General features: G+C 38.0%; 1 protein-coding gene across 1 annotated transcript in view; it reads left to right on the top strand.

Annotated features, from left to right (window-relative positions):
* Nucleotides 1-3079: 3079 nt before the first annotated feature.
* The window catches only part of SCAF11 (SR-related CTD associated factor 11), a 37854-nt gene continuing 13335 nt past the window's right edge, over nt 3080-27598 (top strand). Inside the window, exons 1-10 of the mRNA XM_074144657.1 lie at nt 3080-3136; nt 7961-8039; nt 8873-9027; nt 18989-19066; nt 20721-20818; nt 21831-21898; nt 22539-22594; nt 24992-25098; nt 26480-26569; nt 27095-27201. Coding sequence (XP_074000758.1) covers nt 7979-8039; nt 8873-9027; nt 18989-19066; nt 20721-20818; nt 21831-21898; nt 22539-22594; nt 24992-25098; nt 26480-26569; nt 27095-27201 — 820 coding nt within the window. The 5' untranslated portion in view covers nt 3080-3136; nt 7961-7978. The remainder of the gene's footprint in view (nt 3137-7960; nt 8040-8872; nt 9028-18988; nt 19067-20720; nt 20819-21830; nt 21899-22538; nt 22595-24991; nt 25099-26479; nt 26570-27094; nt 27202-27598) is intronic.

The following is a 27598-nucleotide window of genomic DNA, read 5'->3' on the forward strand; positions in this document are numbered from 1 at the left end:
GTCCAGTAAACTGAAGTGTGTTAAATGCACATGGGAAATAAGGAGGTGACTGGAGACAGCCAACATGGCCTCACCAAGGGCAAATTGTGCCTGACAAATTTGGTGGCCTTTTACGATACTGCCACAGACTTGGTGCACAAGGGCAGAGCAACAGACGTCATCTACCTGGACTTATGCAAAGCATTTGACTCTGTCCCGCAGGACATCCTGGTCTCAAAATTGGAAACTCATGGATTCCATGGATGGACCACTCGGTGGATAAGGAACTGGCTGGATGGCCGCACTCAAAGGGTTTTGGGCAACGGCTCAATGTCCAGTTGGCAGTCAGTGACAAGTGGTGTTCCTCAGGGGTCGGTATTGGGACCAGTGCTATTTAACATCTTTGTCGGAGACATGGACAGTGGGATAGAGTGCATCCTCAGCAAGTTTGTTGACGACACCAAGCTCGATGTTGCGTTTGACAAGCTGGAGGGAAGGGATGCCATCCAGAGGGACCTGGACAGGCTTGAGAGGCGGGCTGGTGCAAATCGCATGAAGTTCAACCAGGCCAAGTGCAGGGTCCTGCACCTGGGACGTGACAATCCCAGGCACAAATACAGGTTGGGTGGAGAATGGCTGGAGAGCAGCCCTGAGGAGAAGGACTTGGGAGTGCTCGTGGATGAGAAGCTCAACATGAGCCAGCAGTGTGCACACTGGCAGCCCAGAAAGCCAGCCTCATCCTGGGCTGCATCAAGAGAAGTGTGGCCAGCAGGTCGCGGTAGGTGATTCTACCCCTCTACTCTTCTCTGGTGAGACCCCACCTGGAATACTGTGTCCAGCTTTGGAGTCCTCAACATAGAAAGGACATGGACCTGTTGGAATGGGTCCAGCAGAGGGCCACGAAGATGATCAGAGGGATGGAGCACCTCCCCTATGAAGACAGGCTGAGAGAGCTGGGGTTGTTCAGCCTGGAGAAGAGAAGGCTGCAGCGAGACCTCATAGCAGCCTTCCAATATCTGAAGGGAGCCTACAGGAGAGCCGGAGAGGGACTCTTTGTCAGGAGATGTAGTGACAGGACAAGGGGTAATGGTTCGAAATTGGAAGAGGGGAGATTTAGATTAGATACCAGAAAGAAATTCTTTACTGTGAGAGTGGTGAGGCACTGGAACAGGTTGCCCAGGGAAGTTGTGGATGCCCCATCCCTGGAAGTGTTTAAGGCCAGGCTGGATGGGGCTTTGAGCAACCTGCTCTAGTGGAGGTGTCCCTGTCCATGGCAGGGGGGTTGGAATTCAATGATCTTTAAGGTCCCTTCAATTCTACCCATTCTATGAAATGCTAGACAGTAGAATTCAGTTTGCCTTGTAGCAGCATCTCAACATGTAACATTCTGTAAAAGATGTGGTGTGCCCCCACAGTTTTTAGAACCTACTCAAATACATGAGGTTTTACAAAGTGACATCTTTCTTACAGCGCTTTTATGTTTTGCCAATGTCTTACAGGTACTCTTCTGTTAGACTTAAGTGAAGAACACTGCTTACTCCCTTCACTTAACATGAAAAGGTCTGTATGACAGGTTCTGAGCCAGTTTATGATTATAAGCTTTATACAGGAAGGGCACACCTTGTGTATGTGTCCACTGTAAGGTTCTAAATCTTCCTTGAAGCTCTTGGCTCTTTGGATGGTCAGACAGGTTACCAGATGATAATCGCTGTGTCTGAGCCACTGCAGCAGTTTCTTGAGCTGTATTTGCACATCTCCATTGAGTTCTGCTCACCTCCCTTGCTTAGGAGGCAGTTCTGATGTTGTCCTGTCTACTTCGGTGAACGCTGACTGGACATGAGCGTTGAGTGTCCGCAGCTACCATTCAGCTTGCTATTGTTGAGGCAGCCACAAAAATGAAAGTGTTGAATCTAGCAGGGACGTAGCTGTAGCCACAGCATCTGCAATGTCGGTGTGCTTGTCAGTGTCTTGCTGCTAGACTCTGGAAAAGGAGGGCCAGAGGAGAACATTCACTGTTGTGTTTTGGGGTTGGTTTTTATTCTTCTTTTGTGTAGAGAAGGGGAAAGTCAGCAGAAGGCAGTGTACTGTTGGTTGGTAGGGTGGTACAATTGTAGCCATTTGGCACTGACAGTTTTCTCCTGTGACTTTACCTTGTGTCTTCATGGATTTGGCAGGTACTGCTGTGTCCTTGAAGAGGGGGGCAGTTTGACAACAAAGTTGTAGTTGTTCTAGCACCTTGCCACTGCCAAAAGGGGCAATCCAGTTTTATGTCTTCCCTCCCCCATTCTGTCAACTTGCAATTTCTTTGGCACATGTGTGGCTCTTAGCTGAGTCTGCTCACCATCACTAGTGGTGAGAAGCACAGCTGCTTCTTTCGGTGGCAGCAAACTGTTAGATTAGATTAGCTTTCTTGGGTAATTGCATCCTTAGAGGGTCTGGAAAGTCTTTAAATCAGCAGTGTCTCCTCTCCTGAATAGTGCTGATTCTTTCCAAGACACTGGATCTACGTGAACAGGCTTAAACCACCTATAGAAAAAGATTTCCCTTTTTATTCCCCAAAGCAAAGCACTAGTCTTTCTCTTCATCTTCGTCTGTTCTATGGCATTCCATCTGGGAATGCAGACAAGGTGCAATTTGAGCACACAATGAGTAAAGATCCTCTTTACATGCCCTCTTTTGAGTGTGCCTGTTGGTTCTATTCTCCCTAACGTTCTGGGCCATGAGATTTTAGTACAAAAAGGAGCAAATCCAGGATAAGTGCTTCCAGATCCTCAGTTTAGGCCTCATTTATTGGAACACAAACAACATTACTGAATTGTTACTTGAAACAAGTAAGTCTGCCTTCCAGGCTTTTCAGACAAATTTAAAGTTTGTCCAAATAAAAAGAGCTGTGAAGGTTCTTGATATACTTTTGCAAATACCTAAGACTGTCTTTTGTGGGTGGTTTTTTTTTTGTTTTTTTTTTTTTTCTTGGCCTATGTGTTTTGTTGGGCTTAATGATACAAGTAGGTAAAAAGCTTTTCAAATGTTCAGCTGTCATTGGAAATACTAGGTGTTTCCTCAGCCCATCTCAAAGAGGGCATGAGACTTCTGTCAGAAGTTTTCAAAATTTTCATCAGCAGCTGGACGTTTGCCCAATAATGGTCCAGAGGTTACGGTGAGCCCATATGGGGAACTCCAGAGGACACTCCGGGGGCTGCCATTAATTACTAAAAAAAAAATTCTAGTTTTGTAAATGTGGCTAATTGTTGAGATCTGTTTTCCTTAAAAACATGCTTGCTGAGGGAGAGTCATAAACCTCCTTCCGAGGTTTCTTAAAAACCATCAAAATGCGTAGGGCAAAATAGAGTCTTACTTATGGGTGCCCAACATCTTGATGGGAATAAAGGGGGGTGGTGGTATTTTATTAAGCAAATAAACTTTGTACGCTGAATGTATGGCTGACTGTTGTTTCATATTTGAAACTGGATGTCTTTTGAGTTAGTAAAGACATCAAAATACAACTAAAAGTGCCACAAATCCTTCTTGGAACAAAAGAAAATACTTTTAATAGAAACAGAACAGTCATAATAAGTCGCTACTATTAAGTATTGATGCAACATGTATCTAAGAAATTGAAAGGTTACAAATGTTTCCTATATTAAGTGTGTGAAGGGAATAAGAATAAGCCAGTCTTGGACATCATTTTTGCCCTTGCTTACGGAAGATCTTGTTGCATGTGTTCTTGATTTTCATCCCGCTTTCCAATTGAACAAGTGTAGTTCTGTGTAGATAGGGCTCTGGACCATTCCTGTATTGCAGGAAGAGTGTATTTAGCTGTTGCATTTTATTTACAGGGCGCAAAGAGTGCTTGTTAAAGGCCTTGTCTTGTAGTTAGTTAAAAAGGAGACACATGTTAATTTCATGTGTCACTTACAATTAGGCTACTATAAATTTTCATCCAATGATTTTTCTATGCCTATTTAATTTTAGGAGTTTAATAGATTTTAGTTCAGTAAGAAATTCGGTTGCATGACTTTGAACAGACCAAGTCTTTTCTTTCTGCATGCACAGTGAATTAGTGTTGAAATACATCTTTATTTTTAGGTTATGAATTGTATAGAATAGTTTGTGTTAATATAAATCACTCATATTTTTGTGATACAGGAAACTGTTTAGTGTGTAAATGGCACTCATATCAGTCTGCTTTGTGGAGTTTAAGTACATCATGAAGCTACATTCCCCAGATGGACAGTGACGAATCTATTCTCACGTTCTACAGTTAACGTGTCTTTGTTAAGCACTTTTGTTGGCAGATGTCATTGACATCTGCCTTCCACGAAGACAAGAACAGGAATTTCCTTTGAAGAATAGCCTAGAAACTTAAACGTTTAACTCCCTTAAAAAATAATGCGGAGATGGGGTGGTGGTGTGTGCTTATGGTAATGTCCTTGTTCACTGTTTGCAGTTTAATATACTAGAGTATTTTTGCCTTTATCTCAAGTATGAAATTAAATAAGGTATTTCTCTTACAAAGTAATTCCATTGAAATATACAAGCACCAGAAAAGTACCATCTTGGCTGTAATGCTATGCTGTCTTCAGGCATTCTTAGAAAGTCTTTTATCTGTAGAGTTGTTGGGGGGGGGTCGATTCTGGTTTTTGTCAGCACTAACGTAGTATAGTGCTTGTTGCTGTCTTCTCAAGTGCCTTGCATGTGTGGGTCTTGGGGTATTCTCTAAAATTTCACATCAACAACTAAATGATTGTTACTAAAATGTGTTGGTCATGAGTCAGTGGAATCTGGTAGAAGTTCTTTTTGGATATTAGCATTCTTCAAATACATATTAGCCTGATCGGACATGATTAGCCATGGATATGGACATAATATGATCTTTATGTGAACTCATACAATTTGGTAACTGGGAGAATGACAAAAAAAATTATCTTGCTTCTTTGACTGTCTCTCCCTCCCACCCCTCACCCCCCCCACCAAGACTACAGATTTCTTGTACAGCATGCAGCTGGAATGAACGAATCTGAGAAATACTTCCAAATCTTCTTGAAGTTTAAAAGAATCTAAAGGAATATATCACATTTTCGGAGAAATAAGAATTCTGTTTTCTGTGCTGTCTGCTTCTCCTAAACCACTGTGTTCTCTTCTCCTAACTCTGGTTTTAATTTTATAAATTTAATGGCAGTCTTTAGTGGTAACTCCTTTTCTGCTATTCCAATGCCTGTGATGCCCCTTTTAAAGTAGTGGGGAAAGTAGTCTTTGTGAAGTTAATTTGTTAAATAGTATGTAATTTTTGATGGTGTCTTTTACTTATAGATACTTACATTTCAGTAGTATTAAATTCCTTTGCTGTGAAGTGTGAAATGCATGGTGTCAAACTGGCAAAAAGGTGTGCTGTGCAAAGTGGTCTGTGAAATGCATTAGCAGTATTTGCTATCTGTTTAAAGAAGAGGTTTGTGAGAAGAACGATGTAACACCACATAAATGTTTTCGGTTGCTGTACATCTTGGATTTACTGATACTCTGTCAAAGTTTTAGAATCTCTGTTTTTCTAATTATTGTAACTGCAGGAATTTCTGGGATGTCTTTGTGTCTAGAAGGAGTACGATGGAGAAAAGTTGGGTTTTTTGGTGTTTGGTTTTCTTTTCCTAGGGAAAAGCAAATCTAAAAAGCTTCTATAGATTCTATTTCTGCAGTCTGTCTTGGTGAACTCGAGACCTGTGTTACAATCAGCATGAACTCTAGAGCTACTGCTTAAGTTAAGATTTGATATTTAGATGGTGTCTATTTAAAACTGTTTCTGTGGATGGATGCAGAGTCCAGAAATCTTGATCTTGTCTTTTAATGGTCTCAGCAGTGGTGTGTCCTGGGACTTTTAAAGTTGAGAGAGGTTTGACCACAGCTTATGGATTTTTCTGCTTCTGTGAAGCATGGCTAAGGTTTTGTTAAGACGTAGAACAGAAGGAATGTTCTTATGTTTTATATATAGAACTTGCCATATACCACACACCATCATATGATTTAAACTTTTTGGGACCAAAGCCACTTAAAAGTACTTTTGCAAATCAGAGTGAAAACAGCAGACTGTGATCTCATATTTTAAGTTCAAATGTGTTTGTGGTGGTCTTACCTTTTCTAATTTGCAGATTTTGTTTGTTTAAGGCATTAAATTTTAAAGTAACGGTTTGGCTTTTGTTGGGTTTCATCTTGCTGGCCTGCAAAGGATGATAGGTGATGGTCTGGTCAGTGTTTGTTCTTCTAACAGAACTTGCATAAAACCTACGGCATTCACTGCAACACAGACTGTATTAATATTAGTGCTAGTAACTGCTCTACAGTTGATGGCATTTATCCTAGTGATATCTTTTTAAGTCTTTTTATTGTATCAAAATAGGATAGCAATGTAGGGAGGAAATTCCCTCATAGCTAAGTTTTTGTTTCCTTCTCCCTTCGCTTTCCCCCACCTTCAGTTAACTTGATTCACATGTTCCTTTGGGGGGATTGAAGAGTAGTTTCTAATGGGAGCATTGTAGCCTTTTAGAATTCTAATTACAGATTTCTGATTAGATTCACAGTTTTTACTATTTCTTTGCTGAACTGTCTGTGTTCCAGATCCGAATCCTGTTTGCTTGCATTGCCTAAGAAAGCGAGAAGTGTGTTATGTGGTGGGTGTCTGTGGAAATGTTTTTTTCTCAGTAAAAAGAAATAATCATTAAAATGCTTCGTGCTGCAAAGATCAAACAATAAAGACTTGATCAGAAGAAAAGTTTTGGGAGGCAAATTCTGTCTCTCCCACTCCTGGTCAACCAGGTGATAAAGGGAAAACCATTGCAGTTTGTTAGAGAAGCAGGAGGAAGTTTAGTTGAGGATAGTGGCATTCTTAGCTCTGTCCTGCTGCTTTTTGTAGCAAAGATGTTAAAGAGTAAAGGGTCTGAAACCTCAGTTAGTTTGCTTAAAAAAAAAAAAAAAAATCTGCTTAAATAGTGGATCTTGGTAATTTCAGATTTCTTCAATCTCTTGTGAAGTTTTAATTCATCATTTTAAATAATAATTTTTAAAGCTTTATATAGTTCTGAAGAAAACTGCTGGTCCCTCTGGGGTTCTTGGGTTAGAGCTTTAGATGCTTATACCATCTCTGCTGTGACTACAGGGGTTTGAAATGCAGGAGATTCAGTCCTTGGTGTTAGACAACTTTTTTTTTTTTTTTTTTATTATTGAAGTATGTTTCATTCTGCATGTAGCAGGTAGGCCTCCAAAGAGCATACACTTGCTGTTTCTCATGCGAGATCGAATTCTTTCAACCTATTTGATGTTGATCAGAAGGATATTCTTTATCTGTGTTACTCATACTGCTCCTTTGGAGAAGAGTTAAAAGGTGCATCCTCCCTATTCATGGTACTCCCCTGCACCTGTGCTTGTCACCTGTCCCTTGTTTGATGATACAGCTTTCCCTGTATTCTTTTTGAGGGCCAGTAATTCTAATTGTATGACAAAAGCAGGAAGCAAGCAAATGTAAGCTGCTTTCACCTTTTTGGCTTGCTGCTACTACAGTGATGCTAGGTGTGGAAAGCAACTAACTCTTCTGGTGCTTGTGTGTTTAATATTTTTACTTCAACCATTTGTGAAGGGCAATTTGCAGATGTTAGTGCAGTGTTAGGTGGGGTGGTTTGCGTAGAAACTTAGCAATACATTTAACTTTAAAAAAATAAAAGCACCATAGGTGGTCTTAAAACACTGCAAAAACTTCGCAGTTGTTGAACAAAAACAGTTTTTAAGTTGGCAGTATCGGTTGCTAGACAGCATTAATGATGATCATAAATTGCAAACAGATTGTGGCTGATCTGCATCTCACTCGGTGTCGTATTTCTACTCTACAAAGGTATAATGAAATGGAGAGCTCTGGAGCGCGCTCATTAAATCCATAGTAGTCATTTTTATTTTCAAGTTGCAATCTAAATGAACTGTGTAAACTTTCTATGTTTTCCAGACTACGTTTTTTAGGAAGATGAAGCACAGAAAGCAATGTATCCAAGATACTGAGGGTCAGAAGCATGAAGGCATGGAAGGTAAAGTCGCTGTGTGTGAAAATATTCAAGTATATTATTCAGGTTCAAGCTGTGAAGGTCAGATTTTACATTTGCTGTCTTAATTAGTATGCTGCTTGTTTTGAAAGAAGTTGGGTAAACATAACCACTATCTCAGCATAATATTTTTCTTTGGCCTGTGGGGTCTCGAAGTCCTTTCCTGTCTCTTCTATTTTTTGCTTGTTGACTTCTAGTACTGGAACAAAAATGGAGATAGCAATTGTTATTCAGAAAGATAATTAATTTAGAGTAAAATTCCATGAATAAAAGTCCTTGCTTTTTTATATTCTGAAAACAATTTCTACCTTTAACAATGTTGGGAACATTTTTTATTTAATGTACGTGATTAGGTAAATATTTGAGGATGTTCAGATTAAAATAATTGGAAGACTGGAAAACTAAAATAAAGGTAGACCATGTGTATATAAGATAACGAATATAGAATATGCTGGTCTAATGTATTTCATGGGGAGAGAGTGCAAACATCCAAGGAGAATGAACTTGGGAGAACAATTTCTAAATGGCTACATCACCAATAGGAAGCACTGTATGGTGCTTTCCTTATTTAAATAGCACTAGAGCTAACTTTCACTTGTTTTAGTATTGGTACAGTAGTCTGAAATATGTTGCTTAATATTTTTCACCAGAAATACATTCATTTAACTACTCTGGGCAGTGTCTTGACTGCATTAGACCTGAAAACTTGATTAGTTTGCTTTTAACTACAGAAAAATGTATCTTATTGCCTTATTCAAATCTAGGGCATTGTTCCAAAAACTGGCAAAAATTCTAAGTGTCCATGTTAATAATACCAGGTGAAGAAAATGAAGAAAACTGTTCCTGTTCGACTTTATTATGTGAAGGTGACACATGCCCCATCTGTCTGAACTGCCTTCTAGAACAAGAGATTGGTTTTCCTGAGAACTGCAGTCATACCTTCTGCATGACTTGTATTCTTAAATGGGCTGAGGTAAGACTTAGATCCAAAGTGTGTGTTTATTTTTCAATAAAATCTACTGCATCTAATAACTACATACTTTTTTTTTTTAAGAAAATAAGTTATGCATTCTGATTCTGCACTGAAGTGTTTCACTGACCAGTCTATAAGCAGATCATAGGAAACTTTCTCCTTGATGGTGTAAAGTATTTTGTTTTCTTTCACTAGACATCCTGACTTACTAGTGGTTACTGAAGATTAGGGATCAGTTAAAAAAAATGGTGTTGACTCTTTGGAAGGTCAGACAGTATTATGTACATGTAATACTCAGGGTCATTAGCATAATCTTATTTTGTTATCCCTTATTGCTGTTTGTCATACTGTCAGCTCTCAGGGCTGGAACCAATATGTTTTCATGTTTAATCTACAATACGAGTCTGATAAAACCTTAGTTTTCTAACTCTAAAGAGAATTCAGCTAAAAGGTTTAGTGCAATTCTTGATTAAAAATTTTTGTTTTAATGGTAACTATGGCTATTATTTCATCTATGTTAATACTCTTGTAGATAGTTCTGGAACCTTAAAGTAAAATGACTTGTTCAACAAATTCTTGATGATGTTCTATTTAGTCCCTTTTTCCTCACATATGTTCTGTAATGATTGCATTAAGTCTTTGATAACTTTTTTCAATATGAAACACTAAATTAGAATTGCTTTATACTGTAGGGGAGAGGGGTGTGCTCAAATGAAATGGTGCTTTTTGTCCTGCTTCTATGAACTTGAATTTGTTGCTCGTTTTAGTAGAGACCACTACTTGGTGTCTTTGCAATAACTTTCTTTTGAAGTAAATGATCATTTTTGTTTCAGTATATCCCTTAGAAGGTTGATATCACTTATATGTAGGTTGATACACAATATATTTGTTTATGTATTATTTTTACTTACTATATTTTTAACCTTCTGTGTTACTTATTACTGAAGGCAGGCAGTAACATAAATCACTTATTTCTGAAGATTTTGTATGAACTTCAGAGTACTAAACAGAGGTTATTAGATGAATCTTTCTTTAGATTCAGAAACCAGATAATAAGCTAAGTCTTCTGTTGCCAGATTTTTTTGTTCTGCAAACAGTTAATTGCAGTTCTTTTATTTATAAGAGAGCAGAAAATTGTTATCCACAATTTTATCCTGACTTCCTTTGCTGGTTGTTATAATGGCAGCTGAAAGGCAAGAAATAGTGAGATGCACAGGGAAGAAATGAAGTGCAGTAGATGTAGGCCTTGCTGGTGGATTTGAGTTTGTTCACATTGTCTAACACATGCTTTTAAGCCCAATGAGGAAAGGAAATTCTCTTGTTTTAAAGAGTACGACATTTTTCTTGTCATGTCATATAGAATAAAAGAATAAAAGCAACTTATGCTCTTAAAAGTTCACAGATTAAGTAGATGTGGTGTCATAAAAATGGTGGGGCATTGTTTTTAAAGCTATGTAAGGCTTCTGCTTCTTTCCATTAGTGACATCTCATGGGTAAAACCATCCAGCCTTCCTTTTCTGAGGATACTTGACAGTTGGACGTGTTAAGTTCATGAAAGTCCATTGCCTAATCTAGTAGTTTTAATTAAAAGTAGAGCGGAGGCGGGGGGAGGAGGAAGAAATGTTGAAAACTGGCTTACATGTTCAGAAGCTTCAGCTCTGAGAAGCAGATGAGCTTTTATAGCTTGGAATGATAGAAACACATTATAAGCGTGCGGCCATCTGAAGCATGCTGATGCCATGTGGTTTTTGTGTCCGCTATTAATATTTAGTAAGTAAATGTCTTTGATCTTTTTGAGAAGTGTTGCATAAGGTTTACTAGTTTTTGGTTGATCATAACTAAGAAAAACTAAGTAATTGACAAGTAGTCATTTTACGTCACTCTGAATAATGAAGATATAAAAATTATCTGCTCTTTAAAAAACATGCTACCAGATTCTGTTTAAAGATTAAGTATTTTCATTGGGTATAAATAAATTGGTTTTAAAAACACTGTTTTCCTGTTTAAGTGTCAGAGAATTAACAAAATTGAGAATAAGATTATTGAGCATAATCTTTAAAAAAAAAAAGCCTAATGCTGAGATTACTTGAAGTGCTCTTTTGTGTATCTACAGTTAAGCTTTATACACTTAAAGGTTTTATCAGCAGTCTGTGTTCAAGTTGGATACTTCCTCTTTCTGTGTTGCACCTGGATTTCAAAATATAACAGGAGCAACTACTTCTTTAATGTGCTGTTTTCAAATTGTACATAATCACTGTTCTTCCGAGAGTTTATGGCTTTTATATATAACTACTTAGATTCTAATTAAAACCAGGGTGGCGTAAGCAGACGGTAAGAGTTTGTTTACCATTCTGCTCCTTCTATCTATAGGAGATTTTCAACGTTGCAACTGCATTCAAGTGACCCGTATCAGCAGGTTTTCTGTCTGCAAGCAGCAGCCATAACACTTTGAGGATCTCAGTTTTTAAGAAGAGAGAGATAATATAGATAGATACATGTGCACTTAAAAGCAATACGTTAAAATCGTTTTTAAGTGAGTATCTTCTGGTTCATTCCATGAAGGGCTAAAAAGAGAGGAAATTTGCCTCAGAACATCTAATATATTAGATCCCGATGGCTAAATCTGAGCATTTAGTTTCAGAATTAAGTAGCATTACAATTGACTCTGCTGTATTTTCTTTCCCTTTGAGGAAAGGTGTCCAATTCTTGAAAGAAAAATGAGGGGGACACCAGAATCACCTCTGAGAAACTAGTCTTTTAAGACTGTCTTTAGCTATGTTTACTGTAGGTAACTGTGGCATCTGAGAGCATTGCTGTGCACTAAATTTAGTTGCCTACACTATTAAACTCTCCTATACTATTAGACTGTCATCTTGTATGCCTCTGGCCATGCTAACAAGCACTCTCCCAAGAATTGCTGGGCAGCACTGGGCAGGCAGACTGTTGGGCTGTTTTTAGTAGGCATGCAAAGATTTAATAAATACATGAAGTGAAGTAATTGCATCATGTGTTTCTCTTGTCTGTAATTCCACTAGTAGATCAGTTGGCTCAAAACTATACATTTTTAAGATTGTTTTCCTGGTATGCTTGTATTTTGTATTTGAGTTGATAAGCACGTGTTCTAGTTTATAATAATCAGTTCTGAAAGCATTTAAGTAAAGCTAATGTGAAGAGTGGTTAACTAGGTATCTATGGCAAGCAGATGTGTGAAATAGCCAGTAGCCAAAACCACCTCAGCTAAGACAGCTGCTTTAGCAGCAATAGTTTCTTGCCTGTATGCATTAGAGGAAAACTCTCCATGTTTTTGTATTCTATTCAAAGAAAAAAATACTAAATCGGAGGAGATAAATATTTACTCTGCTCTACAGTACGCTTTTTTAACTTCCCTTCTGTTCTTCAGAGTGCTAATAAATATACTGGAGATTTCTATCCTTTCCCTTCTATTAATTTCTCTTATGAACCATCATGACAGAAGAGTACTAAAGAAAAGATTCAGTGTGTTGTCTGCATTATCGCAGTGACTGTGTGGGAGATGTTGATTTCGGTGACCCTTTCCTACTAAGCTCATATCTCTCAGTCTCTGCACCTGGTTTCCCTCATTCACTTTTTTCCTTCTCTGGAGGATTTGAAAGTGGAGCGTGTTCAGCTGTGAATTCCCCAAAGCATATTCAGGTAGGCCCTGTGCAGTATCAGTGGTTGACTAAATAAAACTAAACAGTTGGCACAAAGTCTTGCATTACGGTTCTAGCAGATTTCTCTTTTAGAGTAGTTGTTACTTTTGTGCTGGGATAAGGTCTGGATCATTGATTATGTAGAGTATATGGCACATGTATATTCTTTGGAGAGAAAAGAGAGTTACCTGTATGGTAACTGGAATTCTTAATGTGTGTTCTTTCTGATCTGGATTTCTTTTGTCCTAAAGGAGATAGGAAGGAATCAGCTTATGTGGCAACAAGCTCCATAGTGATCAGCAGTACAGAGCACTGCGGGCAGGATTAAGATTACATTCACCAGCCAAATATGCAATGTGTTCAAAGAAACAATAAATCTGAAAATTTAAACAACAATTAAAAAACCTTCTTGCTCAAGTCCGTCCATGGCAATGCATACATAGACAATACATCAGAGAACTGCTGCACAGAAAAACTATTAATCAAATTCTTTCAGAAAATCTAGGCTTTAGATGACTCTTTTCAAATTGCATATTTGTCTTTGTGGTATACAGTTGTTCTTGGCATATCTCCCTGCTTAAGCAGGGCGTCTGGCCAAGATGTCCTCCCGAGGTCCCTTCCAACCTTAACCATTTTGTGATTCTGTTACTTATCGAGTACATTCACGCAGCAACTTATGAAAGCTCATGTTGCTTAAGTGCAGTGCAGAAGTCTGTGGTTTTGAGTTGAACTTAAATTCTTCCAATAATATAGTGTCAAAGGAAATACAGTGGCACATGCAATATCTTTCTTACAGAATTGACAGATCCTTATGAATAACGAACCATTTCATCCTTTCCTAAAGACAGCCACCATTCCAGTAGAACTTGTCAACACTTCATGGCAATTTTGGATTGAAAGTTAAGGACTTTGCCCAGTGAAAGGACAAGAGGAAATGGGCGCAAACTTAAACATAAGGAGTTCCATCTAAACATGAGGAGAACTTCTTTACTTTGAGGGTGGCAGAGCACTGGAACAGGCTGCCCAGGGAGGTGGTGGAGTCTCTGTCTCTGGAGACATTCAAAACCCACCTGGACATGTTCCTGTGCAACCTGCTCTAGGTGGACCTGCTTTGGCAGGGGATTTGGACTAGATGATTTCCAGAGGTCCCTTCCAACCCCATATCATTCTGTGATTCTGTGACTAGCCACCTGTGTGATGTAGGTAGAGAGAAGACAGCTGTATAGAATTCTAACTAGGGTTGCTGATTAGCTTTTGAGACTAGAATCTCTGTTCTTATGCATTCTGTATCTTTACTATAGCATAAATGATACTTCCAAAAAAACAACCCCAAAACCCTAACATCTCTTGTCAGAAATTCTGCTTTCCTAATGCATAACTACAAAAAATTTAAATGTACTTGCTTTTTGTAAGTAGACTGAAAAAAGTTATCCTGAGTTTTTACACGCTTCTAGAAAATAGTGCATTTCCTGCTCTGTTCCTCCTTTTCTTTCACCAAAATGTGGAGAGGTGTTTCTCACTATGTGTGTTGTTACAGTCTCCCTTTTCAGTTGGAGCCAGAACTGTTGTGGGCTTTTTAGTCTACTAGTATTACTAGGTGGAGTGAAATACACAGACATTACTTTTATGATCTAAACCTCACCATTAACCCTGAATTTAGTTATGAGGATCTGGTATTATTTGTGTTGCTTAACAGGCGCGCTAATAAAGAAGCAGTAAAGAGTGCAGGACCATTTTCCTTTTTGAATCACCTTTTCAATACAGTAGTTGAAGAACAGACTTCATTAAGGGCCACTTGAAGGAAGAATAAATTATAGGGGAAGGGATTTACTGCAGCAACTTTATTCCATACTCGCATCTTGTTACTACTTGTTATGAAACAGTGGACAGGTTGGATCAATGGGCCAAGGCCAATGGGATGAGGTTTAATAAGGCCAAGTGTCGGGTCCTGCATTTCAGTCACAACAACCCCAGGCAACGCTACAGGCTTGGGGCAGAGTGGCTGGAAAGCTGCCCAGCAGAAAAGGACCTGGGGATGTTGGTGGACAGCCGGCTTAACATGAGCCAGCAGTGTGCCCAGGTGGCCAAGAAGGCCAACGGCATCCTGGCCTGTATCAGGAATAGCGTGGCCAGCAGGAATAGGGAAGTGATGGTGCCTCTGTACTCGACGCTGGTGAGGCCTCACCTCGAGTACTGTGTTCAGTTCTGAGCCCCTCACTACAGGAAGGACATTGAGCTGCTGGAGCGTGTCCAGAGGAGAGCCACCAAGCTGGTGAGGGGTCTAGAGAGCAAGTTATATGAGGAGAGGCTGAGGGAACTGGGCATGTTTAGTTTGGAGAAGAGGAGGCTGAGGGGGGACCTCATTGCCCTCTACAACTACTTGAAAGGAGGTTGTAGAGAGGTGGGTGTTGGCCTCTTCTCCCAAGGGAATAATGACAGGACCAGAGGAAATGGTCTGAAGTTGCAGCAGGGGAGGATTAGATTAGATATCAGGAAGAATTACTTTACTGCGAGAGCGGTCAGGCACTGGAACAGCCTGCCCAGGGAGGTGGTGGAGTCGCCATCCCTGGAGGTATTTAAGAAACGTATAGACATGGCACTTCAGGGCATGCTCTAGTGCCCGAGATTGTTGGTTTGTGTCTGTTTGTGGGTGGGTGTGGTGTGTGGTGGTTTTTTTTGGTTGGTTGGTTTTTTTGTGGGTGGACTCCATGATCTCAAAGGTCCCTTCCAACCATGAAGGTTCTGTGATTCTTGTAACATAACACTTGATGAGATGGGGATATCTGCCAAAGTTACTTTATCAGCCAAATATGTTCTGAGGTTAGCTTGTACCTATTTGTGTAACTTTCTGAAAATCCCCAGCTGGAATATAGGAACTGCTTCAGCCTTTTTTCTGTCTCACTTTGTTGAAATGCTTTTTGAAGTGATGCAGTTAAAATAAGGGACACTTACTCCTCGAGTTTAGAGATGACAGGTTTGGGGTACTCTAGCAGTTACAGGAATATTGAACGTTAAGTAGGTATAACTGCCAGGTATAGGGCAGCTAAAGCAAGATTTTTCTAGAGTGTCATCAAAAACAAATAAAATGAGTTTTTGGAAAACTTAAGAACAAACACGCACATGCTCATGGAGCTTTTCAGAGGTTGCAGACTTCATGGATGCTTACATATTTATGAAGACAGTTCTCAGGGTATCACAGGATAGGTGAAAGAATGAATCACTGCAGAGTTACCAGTTTTAACATGAAAACTATGAGTAGTTTCGTGTGAAGAGTAAAACAATCAAAGACACTTTGGAATGTTCTGATCTACTATTCTGTGTTTTTCCAAGAAACGCACTGTTGGGAAGAAAAGCAAAGCAACTCACAAATACCAGCTGTGAGGTTCTAATGATTTTTGATGATTGCATTAAATACTACATGTTCTGATTTTTAAAGAGCTATGTTAAAAGAAGATACTGTATGAAGCCATGGTTCTTCTAAGGTTGTCGCGCATCCCACACCCCTCCTCCTTTGTGCACAATAAAAGTGATAACTGCTGCTTGGACTCATTCCATCTCAATGGCTTTTTTTCTTGTTTGAAATATTTTTCCCAAAAAAGGACAGTGTACATTCACTATTATTTATGATGCTACCTGAACAGAAAGCTCATAAGAGAGGAGTTGCTAACTGACCTTGAATGAAAGAAGACTCAACACCACCTTCGGTCACTGAACCATCTTCTCAAAAAAAATTCAAGAGATGAGTGAAAGGCCTCCACTCCTCATGATTGCTTCTTGTAAAAATGCAGTCAAATGTATTTTTCCCCCTCACTCCTTTGCATAGCAGCACAAATTGAGTTTTGCTGTTGGGGGGAAAAAGGACAGGGGAAACTTTTTTTTTTCTTCTGTTTCTTAAAAGGCTTGTTCTTATATGTTAGCAGACAGATGAGAGCTGGTGCCCCATGGCAGGGGGGTTGGAACTCGATGATCTTTAAGGTCCCTTTCAACTCGAATCATTCTCTGATTCTATGTTTAGACAAAACTGTTACATAGATGAAGAAACCTCTAGCTTTCCTCAGGGCTACCCAACAATTGTACGACACTGGAGGGGAAGGGGGTGCACATGGGACTGTCCTGTCCTTACTAGAGTTTCTCTTGAGATTTGTTGCGAGCTATCAGATAATGCTGGGGCTATGAAAAGCAACTGAGTGGGAGTGGAAAGAGCATCTGCTGTTTCTGAACACAGCCCAACCTAACGGTAGCTTTTGATTCTTCCATAACGTTTTCCTCTTTTTCTACTACTATGTATAACTGTATGAAAATGTTAAACATTTGTCCAGAAGAACCGAACATACAACAGTAAACACTTTTTCTAGGGAAGCAAAATGCTTGTAACACTCAGTATTCTATGATGCTTCATTGCAAGAATAAACATAACTTATTGTGACTTAAACATGGGAACATAACTTAATATTCATGTGTAAATTTTATGTAGAAACAGATTGTATTATTGGAAAACTTACTTTTCAGCCAAGTTAAATCCTGAACTGAGACTGAAAATAAGAAAATTAACTTCCTCCCACCTGTCTTTGACAGTCTGGTATATCTAAGAATCAAAGTATTACTTGAAAGTTTGCAGCTGATTCAGTGGTTACAGTGCATGGCATCCTATCGGATATCCCAAGTGAACAATACACCGCTATGTTAGCGTGGGGTAGCTTTAGGTTGACTACAGGACAAAAACTGTCTTCATGATCCGAGTCCTCAGGGAACTGGCTTAATTACCCAATATGCTTTTCTTAACCAAGGCCATGACACTGCTGGGAACAATGGTATCCCCCAACAGGGGGAAGTTTTTAGTTAGGATAAAATGCCAGAGCATCAAAAGGAGAGGTAATGGCTTTAACTTAAGTTCTTGTTCAACAGCTTGTTCATGAAACTACCCCTGGGTTTTTTGGTTTTGTTTGGTGGTTTGTTTTTTTCTTTTTTAATTGGTCTAACTTTGTTCTGTCTACTTCAATTGAAATCAGAACCTGCCTGAATGCTCAAGGTTTGGGGGCTGTGTAAGTGAAAAAGAAGTTGAGCACTCTTTGAAATTGAGAAACGAACAGAATGATCTGGAAAATTGGGGGGGGAGGGGGGGGGAGAAGATGAAGCCCAGATGAAAAGACAAGAATGAAGTTTACCACTGAATTTCAGGACAGAGTTCACATGCAAGTTTCTCATAGCTGCTTATGCAATTATAATACTGCGTCTTGCTTGCATAAGTATAAAGTGCAATACTCTGGTAGCTCTCTTAAGGGCAGAAATTGCATGCCCCTTAAGGGCATAGAATTCATATACTGGTTCTTACTCAGTGGATGAATTTGGGCTGGAGCCTGGGTGTGGTTTTTTTTTTTCCCTTTGTTTTAGAAGAGTTCTCTGAGAAGGCCAATGGAATGAAGGGGGAGGGAGGGAGGAAGGTGACAAAAACCCAGAAAAAATAAAGAAAACTCACCAAACCCCTCACAAATACATATATGGAATTTAAGTGAATAAACAGTTCTCTAGCAGCAAATGTTGTCTACTGTGGATTTCTCTGAAAGTTGATTCACTACATGATCCAGTTGGGTGGACTTTCAGTTCCATTGTTAATAACATTCTGTTGTTCTCTGTGTGTGTGTGTTGTCTGATGTAGTGCAGCCTCAATAAGAGGACGTTTAGGTGATTGGAGAAAAAACAATAGATCTATACCTGCATCAAACTGTAGGGTAACCTCTAGTTCCATCCTCTTGCAAAGGCATTTGTTGTCTCACACATAGGAATCTGTTCTCTCTGCTGACTGCCACAAAGGAGATGTAGTATAGTCAAATTGATATGCAAGGTGAGGGAAGGTGTTACCCTGCTTCCTGTTGGTTCTCCCAGTTTTATGTTTGGGGCGGGGGGAATGATCCAACACACTTTCCGTTAAAAGAACATTAAGAAATAGAACATTAAAACAATAAAAAATGAAAAGGACATTTGCATATTGGTATAAAATCAGTTACCTAACAGGAATTAAAAAATGTAGCTAATGATGTAAAATGCTTTCCCTTCTTTGAACACAACTTCTGAGTTGCGTTCTTGTTTCCTTTAGATTTTCCCCTAAGGAGAAATCTACTTATATGAAACAAAATACTGAGTGTATGGATAATGTGTGCAAATACATTCTTATTGTGCACAAGTCATAATTTGTGTTTCTGGAAGCTACTATAATAGCAAATAAAAATATAGAAAACTGATGCTTCTCCTAACTTATTACAAATTTTGCAATAAGAAAAATATTTTTTCAGAGACAGGCTTCATGTCCTATTGATCGGAGACCCTTTCGAGCAGTATGCAGGCTTGATGCATTAGAAAAGCAGATAAAGGTAAGTTCCAGACTTATTTTTTTAAATAACTTCAGTTGTAGGAACACCTGAGTTATGTTGCAGCCTTCTATTCACACGTCTGTTAAATAAGCTTTCCTAAGAAAATAATTATTACTTTAATGTCTCTATTACATATTTGAAGCTAAGAATTATTCTTAATTATTTTTTCAAAGCAAGTGTTTACATTAATAATAATCACAAAGCTGCTATTGCTACTTTAAAGTATCTTTGAGTGTTCACGATATATCCAAGAATAGAAGTACAGTAATTGGTCTCAAAATGTTTTTTAACCAGGTTTTGTAAACAAGTGCTATATCAATTAGCATGCAATCTTGCCTTTTTTCAGCTGAGGTGAATCTTGTATGTTCACAGCCTCCAATTCACAGACAAAAACACATGAAGGCAAGAGGAATTAATTAATGCTAAGCCTCATTCAACCTAAATTTCTGAATTTTTTCAGCTTTCAAGTCTTCTGAATACTTTATGGAGAATAGTTTATCAAGTAGGAAAATAAAACTTGATTCTGATAGATGATCTTGCAAATGCATATAGAAAGATGCTGCTAATTCTGTGATGAACTTACAGAATAAATAACTCTGAAGATGTTGGGTTTGCATTGTGCTATGTTTAGAACACAAGCTCCCACTACCCATTTCTTGTGCTTCTAGAGGCCCAGGCAGTCCGTTGCAAAGGAACCACCAGACTGACAGCCGCAGATAATTCCTTCTCATAGAAAATTATGCTAGCATATTTTATCTTCTTTATCTCTAAAGAATCAAGGAAGCAGCTGAAACAAGATAAACTGAAGTTTTCATTGGGAAGAGTGTAGAGGCTGTGTCAAAATATAGTTTGAAAGGTTCTTTGTCCATAGAATTGCAGTGTAAACAGGTGGGCAGAGAACAAGGGTCCTGGTCTGAAAAAGAGCCACTGGAGCAGTAGGGGCAGATGGAATGTGTACCGAGAAATGCTGACACCGTGGTCAGTGTTAGCAGGGGCACCATCAGGGCATTGGCAGCTTTCCCTTTGTAATACTCATCATTAGAATGCTATTGGCTTAAGGAGTTGTGTATAAACCTAGCATTCTAGAATGAAGAAATACAGAATATCTAATGCAAACTATTGTAATGTAGCCGTTGAAGTAACTTCATAGTATGTAATAAAAACTGTATTGCTTTCTTAGAATTTTGAAGATGTGGAGAAACCCCAATATTATATGAAGCCCATAAGTTATTTTGCTACAGAGGGAAATCTGGTGTTTTTTAATTACGAGGAAGCATTTGAAATTGGCAGTTCAGCGTTTTCCCAAGCTGAACCTTGTATATTCAGATCAACCAGCTCGGTTTAAAAAACTTAACTTCCAAATAGCGCATAGCTTTGAGATACTTGCCATGGCAGTCTGAATGTTCAGGGGTCTTTGGTCTCGTGGAATTAGTATGCATCTAAGCCAATATACATATCAAGGTGGGGTTTTTCCATTCCATGAAAAACAAATGAAAAAAAAATTGACATCTGCAAAGTGGGAGGTTAAAGAAGTAATGATTTGAAATGGTTTTGACTCCTGTTTGAGCTCTGTAGACCTTAAGAGACTTTGAATGTATTTAAAGCTCATGTGTATTGAGATCCTAGATTGGATTGACTTTATTTTTCAATACAGGTTCAGGTTAAAAAACAACTAAGAAGGAAGGAAGAAGAGGAAAACTGTGCCTGCAACAAGGGAAAATATAGCCATGCAAAGATGAGAAGTTTTATGAGGTTGGTCATCCACTTAAAATTAAGCATGTAATTGTAACATTCAAAATATAAATTCAACTCTCTTAAAATGTAGACCCTGTAATTTTTTTTTAAAAATAAGTTTATTTTAAAATAAACTATTTTTTCGTCAGTGGTAGTTCAGCTTTACTTCTATCACTGATGTAATTCCCATTTGAATACATACAATAGTGAGGAAGAAGTAAGGAGCAATGCATTTCTTGCATTAAGCTGTGTGCATTTTTCAAGCAATTCTGACTAATTTCTTTTTAATTAGAATTAAGATTTTATGGCTAGACGATATTTTAACAATATAAATCTTTGGTTATCTAAACAGACATCCCCTTTCTTGCATGTTATCATAAACATTGGTGGGGTTCCTTTTTTACTACCTAGTTGGAGAGCGAGTTGTGGAAACACCATTCCTGTTTTAAGAAGCTTTATCTTGTCACCTTTGCAGTATTGTATAAGGGGAAGCTCAGACAAGTTTCACTAAATAGTGATAATATAAAGTCAGTGTTCAATGGAATGTATGATATGTACAGAGTTCTTGAGATTGAATTTGAAGCGGACTTCACTACAAAAAAGATAACTGGAAGTTAATTACCTTTTCTGGCTCTTATTAGAAAACACTGATCTTTCCACCTCACCATTCTGAATCACCATTGACTTTGATATTCTTCAAAGTATTTATGCAAGCAGATTGTAAGATCTTTCACGTGTTGCCATGAAACGAAGCAAAATTAAGCATTCAGATTTAATACAGGATATTAACTTGTGTTGTGTAAATGGATATTTCTTTTCCATATGTAAGCTTTTTTGAAGCACTGTGGCTTTTAGTGTGTAGGAGGTGTTATACATGATGCAAGTTCAGGTCTTAGTAGCAGTCAGAACTTGTTTATGTGCACAAAATAAAAATTCCTTAAAATAGGAGCTGATTTTGTTTGGATGTATGTATGGTTAGCTTAAATATGCCCAGAAATAACTTCTGTAATATCTTTTGTTAATCTTGCAGAAGAGCTCTATGTCCAGACAGAGGGCCATTAACAGCAAAATTAAGCAAAGTTGTGAAGAAAAAATACAGTAAGTTGGTATTTGTCCTCCGTTTGCTAGAATTGCTGGTTTTTATTATGGAACGCTAGATTTTCTTTTCTTGATGAGCCAATTTAGTATTTTTTTTTAATTACTTGCATTTGCATATGAAAACCAAATACCAAGGAATAGAAGCATGGAACTTCAGAGAACAAAATTTGCAGTATGTGAAACTACTGTTCTTATTTTACTGGAAGGACTGCCTCTTCGGTTTCAGTCAGAAGAGAAATGGATTTGGTTTCAGCCTAAAGTCATTTTCTGCATCAGACAGTTGGTGAGCAGCTAATGACGGGCATTTATTCACAGGAAGTTTTTTGCTGAGAGTTCAGACACAAGAAGCACTTTAGGTGTATTTTGGGGCCAGCATTTTGAGAGATTTTTGTTTAATAGATATTGTTCCATAAGTGTGTTCATAACTTATGAAACAGCAAATATCTGAAGAGGTGAAAACTGCTTGATATATAAAAAGCTATTGTGAAGGTGCCTGCATTTTAATTTTACTCAGTTTGTATGTAAACACATGGTAAATACATTTAAGATACATTGTCATTAACAGCTCATTGCATTAATGATTTTGACAAAACTTGCTATGTTAAGTAATAATCACAGTTTTGTTTCTTATTCCACACAGGTAATATATTGTTTGACAAACGAAACAAAAAAGCTTTGTCTGTGAAGATAAACAAGGTTGGTTCTGATAATTAAACTTGTAAACATTTTTTTTTTTCATGAAAACATTCTTAAAAGTACCTTTCTGCTTATTTTTAAGGTTAACTTTTATTTGTTAATTTTGGTATGATCCATACTTTGTTACTTTGTCTCTTTTTTTTCTTGAAGGAAGTAATTAGAATATGGTTCTGGGTTATATGAGCTTCTCTCTCAGATTAAATTTAGTTTTGTGGTGGTAAAAGTTTTCATTAAGATTAGGATGTTACATTATAAGATCCTGTAACTACCCTGTTTTCATCTTTCTTCACCAAAAGAAGGTGGTATGAGCTACAAACTTATAGCCAAGGTATTGTATGAAGGATGTGAAGGTTTTCACTATTTTCATGAAAATACATAATTGTAATCAACCAAGTAATTTGTTAATATGAATAAGCCATGGGCATTATAGTTTGCATCAATTTGGTTTTTTTCATGGGAGATTACTCCCAGGAATGTTTGTATTTCGAAATTTCTTGTTTACTTCATAAATTTTAGCCTATAATACAAGCTCATAATATGCAGAATTTATAAGGTGCTATAAAGGCTCTGTTTGATTTCTGACTTCCCTCCTTTCAAAAATAATTAGTGTCTCTGGGACACAACTTTGTGATTGGAGCTTTCTTACTCATAGTTATACCCATAAATGTATTTGCATGAGGTAATTCTAGGCCATAAATTTCATTCTAAAGTGTCAATGTCAGCATTCCCCACCATTCTGTCTTACTCGAAGTTTAAAAATTTGGAGGAAAAACAAAGTCCCTGTTTTGCCTGTTGACTGTATATGGGCACATGCTACATCATGTGTCTTTTCAGTAGCTGGTGGCCTGAGTTGTCACTTTTCTTCGGTGCTTGTACCCCTTTGTTCTCAGGGATATCTTTAGCTCTGGCCTTCCCCTTCTAGGTCAGGTATTTAGAAATTTTGGTTCTGTTACCATGTAAAATTAAAGGTACTTTTCATTGAATTGAAGGAGGTTTTGAACTGGAAGGATTTGGCTTAGTAGTAGATCAACCTCTAATTTTACTTCAAGGTTGGGGAATGCTTTCATATCTAGTTTCGCTGATTTACTGTGCACTATTTAATAGCATTAATGTCTCAAATGGTACCTGTTGCAAAAAAGGTGCATAAATAAAAGTAGAGCCATTAAAAACCTTGAGGAGGGCTTACAGGGCTTAATTATTCAATAAGTATTCAAAATTTAAAAGAATTTAAAAGAAAGCACTGATTTAGTAACAAACACTTCATAAGGATATTTGTGGAACATCTGGATAGCTGTTTTTAGATGGAAAGAGAAATGTTAATGTTCAAAATGATAGTATTTTTAAAATAAAACTTAAACCCAAGAGCTTTTCAGGAGAAACTTAAAATTTGCACATTGATGAAATAGGGCGTGTTCCCATCAAAACCAGCTCTCTGTGCCAAGGTTTGATGAAGCATATAGGTAATGACTGCGTACTTGAGACATATATTTATATGTGTCCTATTACAAAGCTTATTTTTCATCAGAGTAAATATATCCTGAAAGAAAATGATGGGAAGACTTGGTAAGTTCCCATTTTAAAACACCAGTCATGGGGAATGAACAGGAATGTTTTAGTAAGATTTGAGGTGGCATTAACCCTTTAGGTGAAGGGACATAAAAGGCAAAAATGGGTCAGTGTAGGTAAGTGGGTCAGTCTGGGAAAAGCGTCTGGAGGATTATAATTCATCGTTTTTTGGCCCTGCAGCCAGCCCAGTAGACAGCGACAGAGTTTCCTGCACGCAATCAAAAGGCAATACAGTAGCACACAGTAGGTGGTAGGCGTTGAGATCGAAATAGAAGGTGGCATTTGTTGAAATATGAAGTGGATTCTGAGTATTGTGCCTTTCTGTGAGGGCCCAGTAAACAGACGCACCAGTCAATCTTCAATTCTGTAAGCCTACCCGAAGGCAAAGGAGAGTCCCAGCTACTTACATCGCATTTTCCTGTTATTTTGAAACCAAACGTTCAGTGAACTGCTGTGAAGGGGTCTGCCTGAAGGTGCTAGCACTGTGCTTACTCTGCTTCGTTAGGTACCAGAAATGGGAATTGTGAAACAGTAGAGATCGTGCTCGTTTATTCTCAATTTCTTTATGGAGCATTAAAGATTTTGCCATGGAAAGCCTGTATAAAATATAACATTAATCTGCAAGGAGCAGGTGTTGAAAATTTAGACCAAATAAAGAAAATTTGTTTGCTGTAACTGCAAATTTCTACATGTAACTATGGAGCTGCAATTGTGCCCGCTTTTTGTGAGCGAAAGTCTTGTGGACGTGATTTAATTTCAGTGCATCTTCGTGTATTACATGTTAATTATTTTACTGTGGATGTCTTTAATTCATAATATTTTTTTTTGTAGCCCAGAAGACAGACCTGCTGGAATGAGTGCTTCGGAACCAATTTCTTCTCCACACTTCCAGCTGGTGGTAGCAATGAAGAATCCTTTTTTAGCTGTAGAAATGACTGGTTAGTATATACTAGTGTTTAGTATAAACTGCTGGGTCACTGTATTGTAGATGCTGTACTTCCTTCTTCTTCTGTCTGTATGTACTGCCTTAAAATATTTTGATGAAGAGCATATAAAGGATAAACACAAACACTTCAAAATTAGTATTATTAAGGGCACAACCATTTGTCATGTGTTCAGCATTAAAAGCACATACTTAAGTGTTTTAATCTCATTGATTCAATAGGAGTTAAGTTTTATTTTTAGCTCATATTTAAACTGCTTGCTGAATTGAAGCCTTGGATAGGAAAGGGTTAGGCCTGTTACTACAACAGCGGTTAGCAAAACAGTGTCATGGTTTAACCCTAGTCGCAGATAGGACCAAGCAGCCGCTCATTGACTGCCCCCGGTTGGGACTGGGGAGAGAATCGGAAAAGTCAAAGGGAGAAAACTCGTGGATTGAGATTAGACAGTTTAATGGGCAAAACAAAATCCACATGTGCAAGCAAAGCAGAACAAGGAATTCATTTACTGCTTCCCATCGGCAGGCAGGTGTTCAGCCATCTCCAGGAAAGCAGGGCTCCATCACACATAACAGTTATTTGGGAAGACAAACACAATAACTCTGAACATCCTCCCTTCCCAACTTCTTGTGCCCTCCCCCCCCAGCCCTCACTGGCTGGATAGTGTGAGGAGCAGAAGAGGCGTTTACTGCCTGGCAACAACTAAAAACACCAGTGTGCTATCAAAAGTATTTCTCATCCCACATCTAAAACATAGCTCTACACCAGCTGCTAGCAAAATAGTTAACTCTGTCCCGGCTGAAACCAGGACAGTTAACAGTAAATACCCTGTTTTGTGTCAGAAACAATCTTTTTCTTCTTGTTCCTTGACTCCAAGAGGAATACTTTAAACATACATGAAGCAATTTAGCTTAGTGAGCCTAATACTTAAAAACAGATGTTTAAAAAAAAAAAAATTGTTTTGGTTGAGAAAATAGAAGAACAAGAATAGTCTGGAAGAACATTATTTCAATAATATGATCTAATAAAAAAAATTGTGTCTATATGTTTTTAGCCGTCTGCTGTAAACAGAAAAAAAAACCCATGTAACTATTAATTTTTCAAAGATGCAAAGTTTCTCCATCTTCTAACTCCCCAGAAGACACGTTTCATCTCCTGTTTTCCATTCTATCTGCCTCATTCATTTAGGACTTCTGTTATGTTTGCTATTACTTTTTTTTCCCTCTAAATAACAACGCATAGTTTCATCGTGACTGTTGAGAGTTCTAATACAGTGAAATTTAAAAAAAAGTCATTGATAGAAGCAATTACTGAAATACAAAATTCTCGTAGTACAAAGTTACTTTTTGTAACTTTTTGTATGAAATTTGTATTTCAGTACAGAATTCACAGAAGTCGATGCAGCAATGAGACAGAAGAGGCAAGAACTGGAGTTGTCCTGTTCATCTGCGCTTGCTAGAGTTGAAAGGTATGTGTTTAGTATTCATAATGCAGAGAATCTTAATATAAAACTTCAAGTTTGGCATGTGATTAATTCATTTGATCTGTAATTAAATTCTGGTTTTGCCCAAGGTTTGCTGAAGGAGTCTGAATATATGTATGTTTATTTCGTATGTTTAGGAGGGGGGAAAAACAAGCTTTTACTAAATTGTTGTGTAGACTGTTCCTCGGTTTTCTGCAGAAAAGGCTGTTCTTCTGCTGAAGTACTAAATCAGTGTCCAGAATTTTGTTTCCGGTATTATAGCCTACTAATTCGGACTCTTTGTTGCAGTTCTGTGTTTGGCTTTGAAGAAAGCCAAATCTATATTGCTGTATATAAGCCTGAAATTGAATAAGAGTAGGAAAGTTTTGTTCTCTGTCAGCTTTGCCTTTCTCTCCCACTGTGATGTGGTTGGAAGTGTCATTGTTGCCTACTGTTTTGGTTTTGTACATTGTTTCCAAAACTTGCTCCAGACAGCTAAAACTACTAATGTTCATGCTTTTACTTTTCCAGAATTCCCTTAATGTCTTATGGAGCTGAAGCCGAGACCTTTCTTCTCACTTCTACTACAGTTGCAGGGACAATTCTTCCAACAAATATCAGGCCTTTGGAAAACTTTGGTAAACTTTTTTTTTGTAAGTTTTATTTATAGCTCATGTGGAGTATTGTTAAAATATGATTCTTAGAAATCAGAATATATATGTACAGTTAACAGAAAAAAAAAAAACCAAAACAACCTGTTTTGATGCAGTTTGGTTTTATTTCAAAACCAGCTGGTTTATTTTAGAAATTGCAATATAGAAGATGACCCAGCCGCCCCACAACTGGCATAACTGTTCTTCATTTGGAGATTAATTCCATTTCTAAATTCAACACTTCTTTCATGTTACAACTCCCTTTTCCTATTGTTTAAGATCTCGTTTTGATACATTAGGAGTTGCTTGACATATTGCAATGGTATATTGTGCAATGCGAGGAACAAACTGTTTCCTGACAGAGAAGAAGAGTAGTCAGGAA

Source organism: Numenius arquata, chromosome 2 (genome assembly GCF_964106895.1).
Source record: "Numenius arquata chromosome 2, bNumArq3.hap1.1, whole genome shotgun sequence".
Lineage (NCBI taxonomy): Eukaryota > Metazoa > Chordata > Aves > Charadriiformes > Scolopacidae > Numenius > Numenius arquata.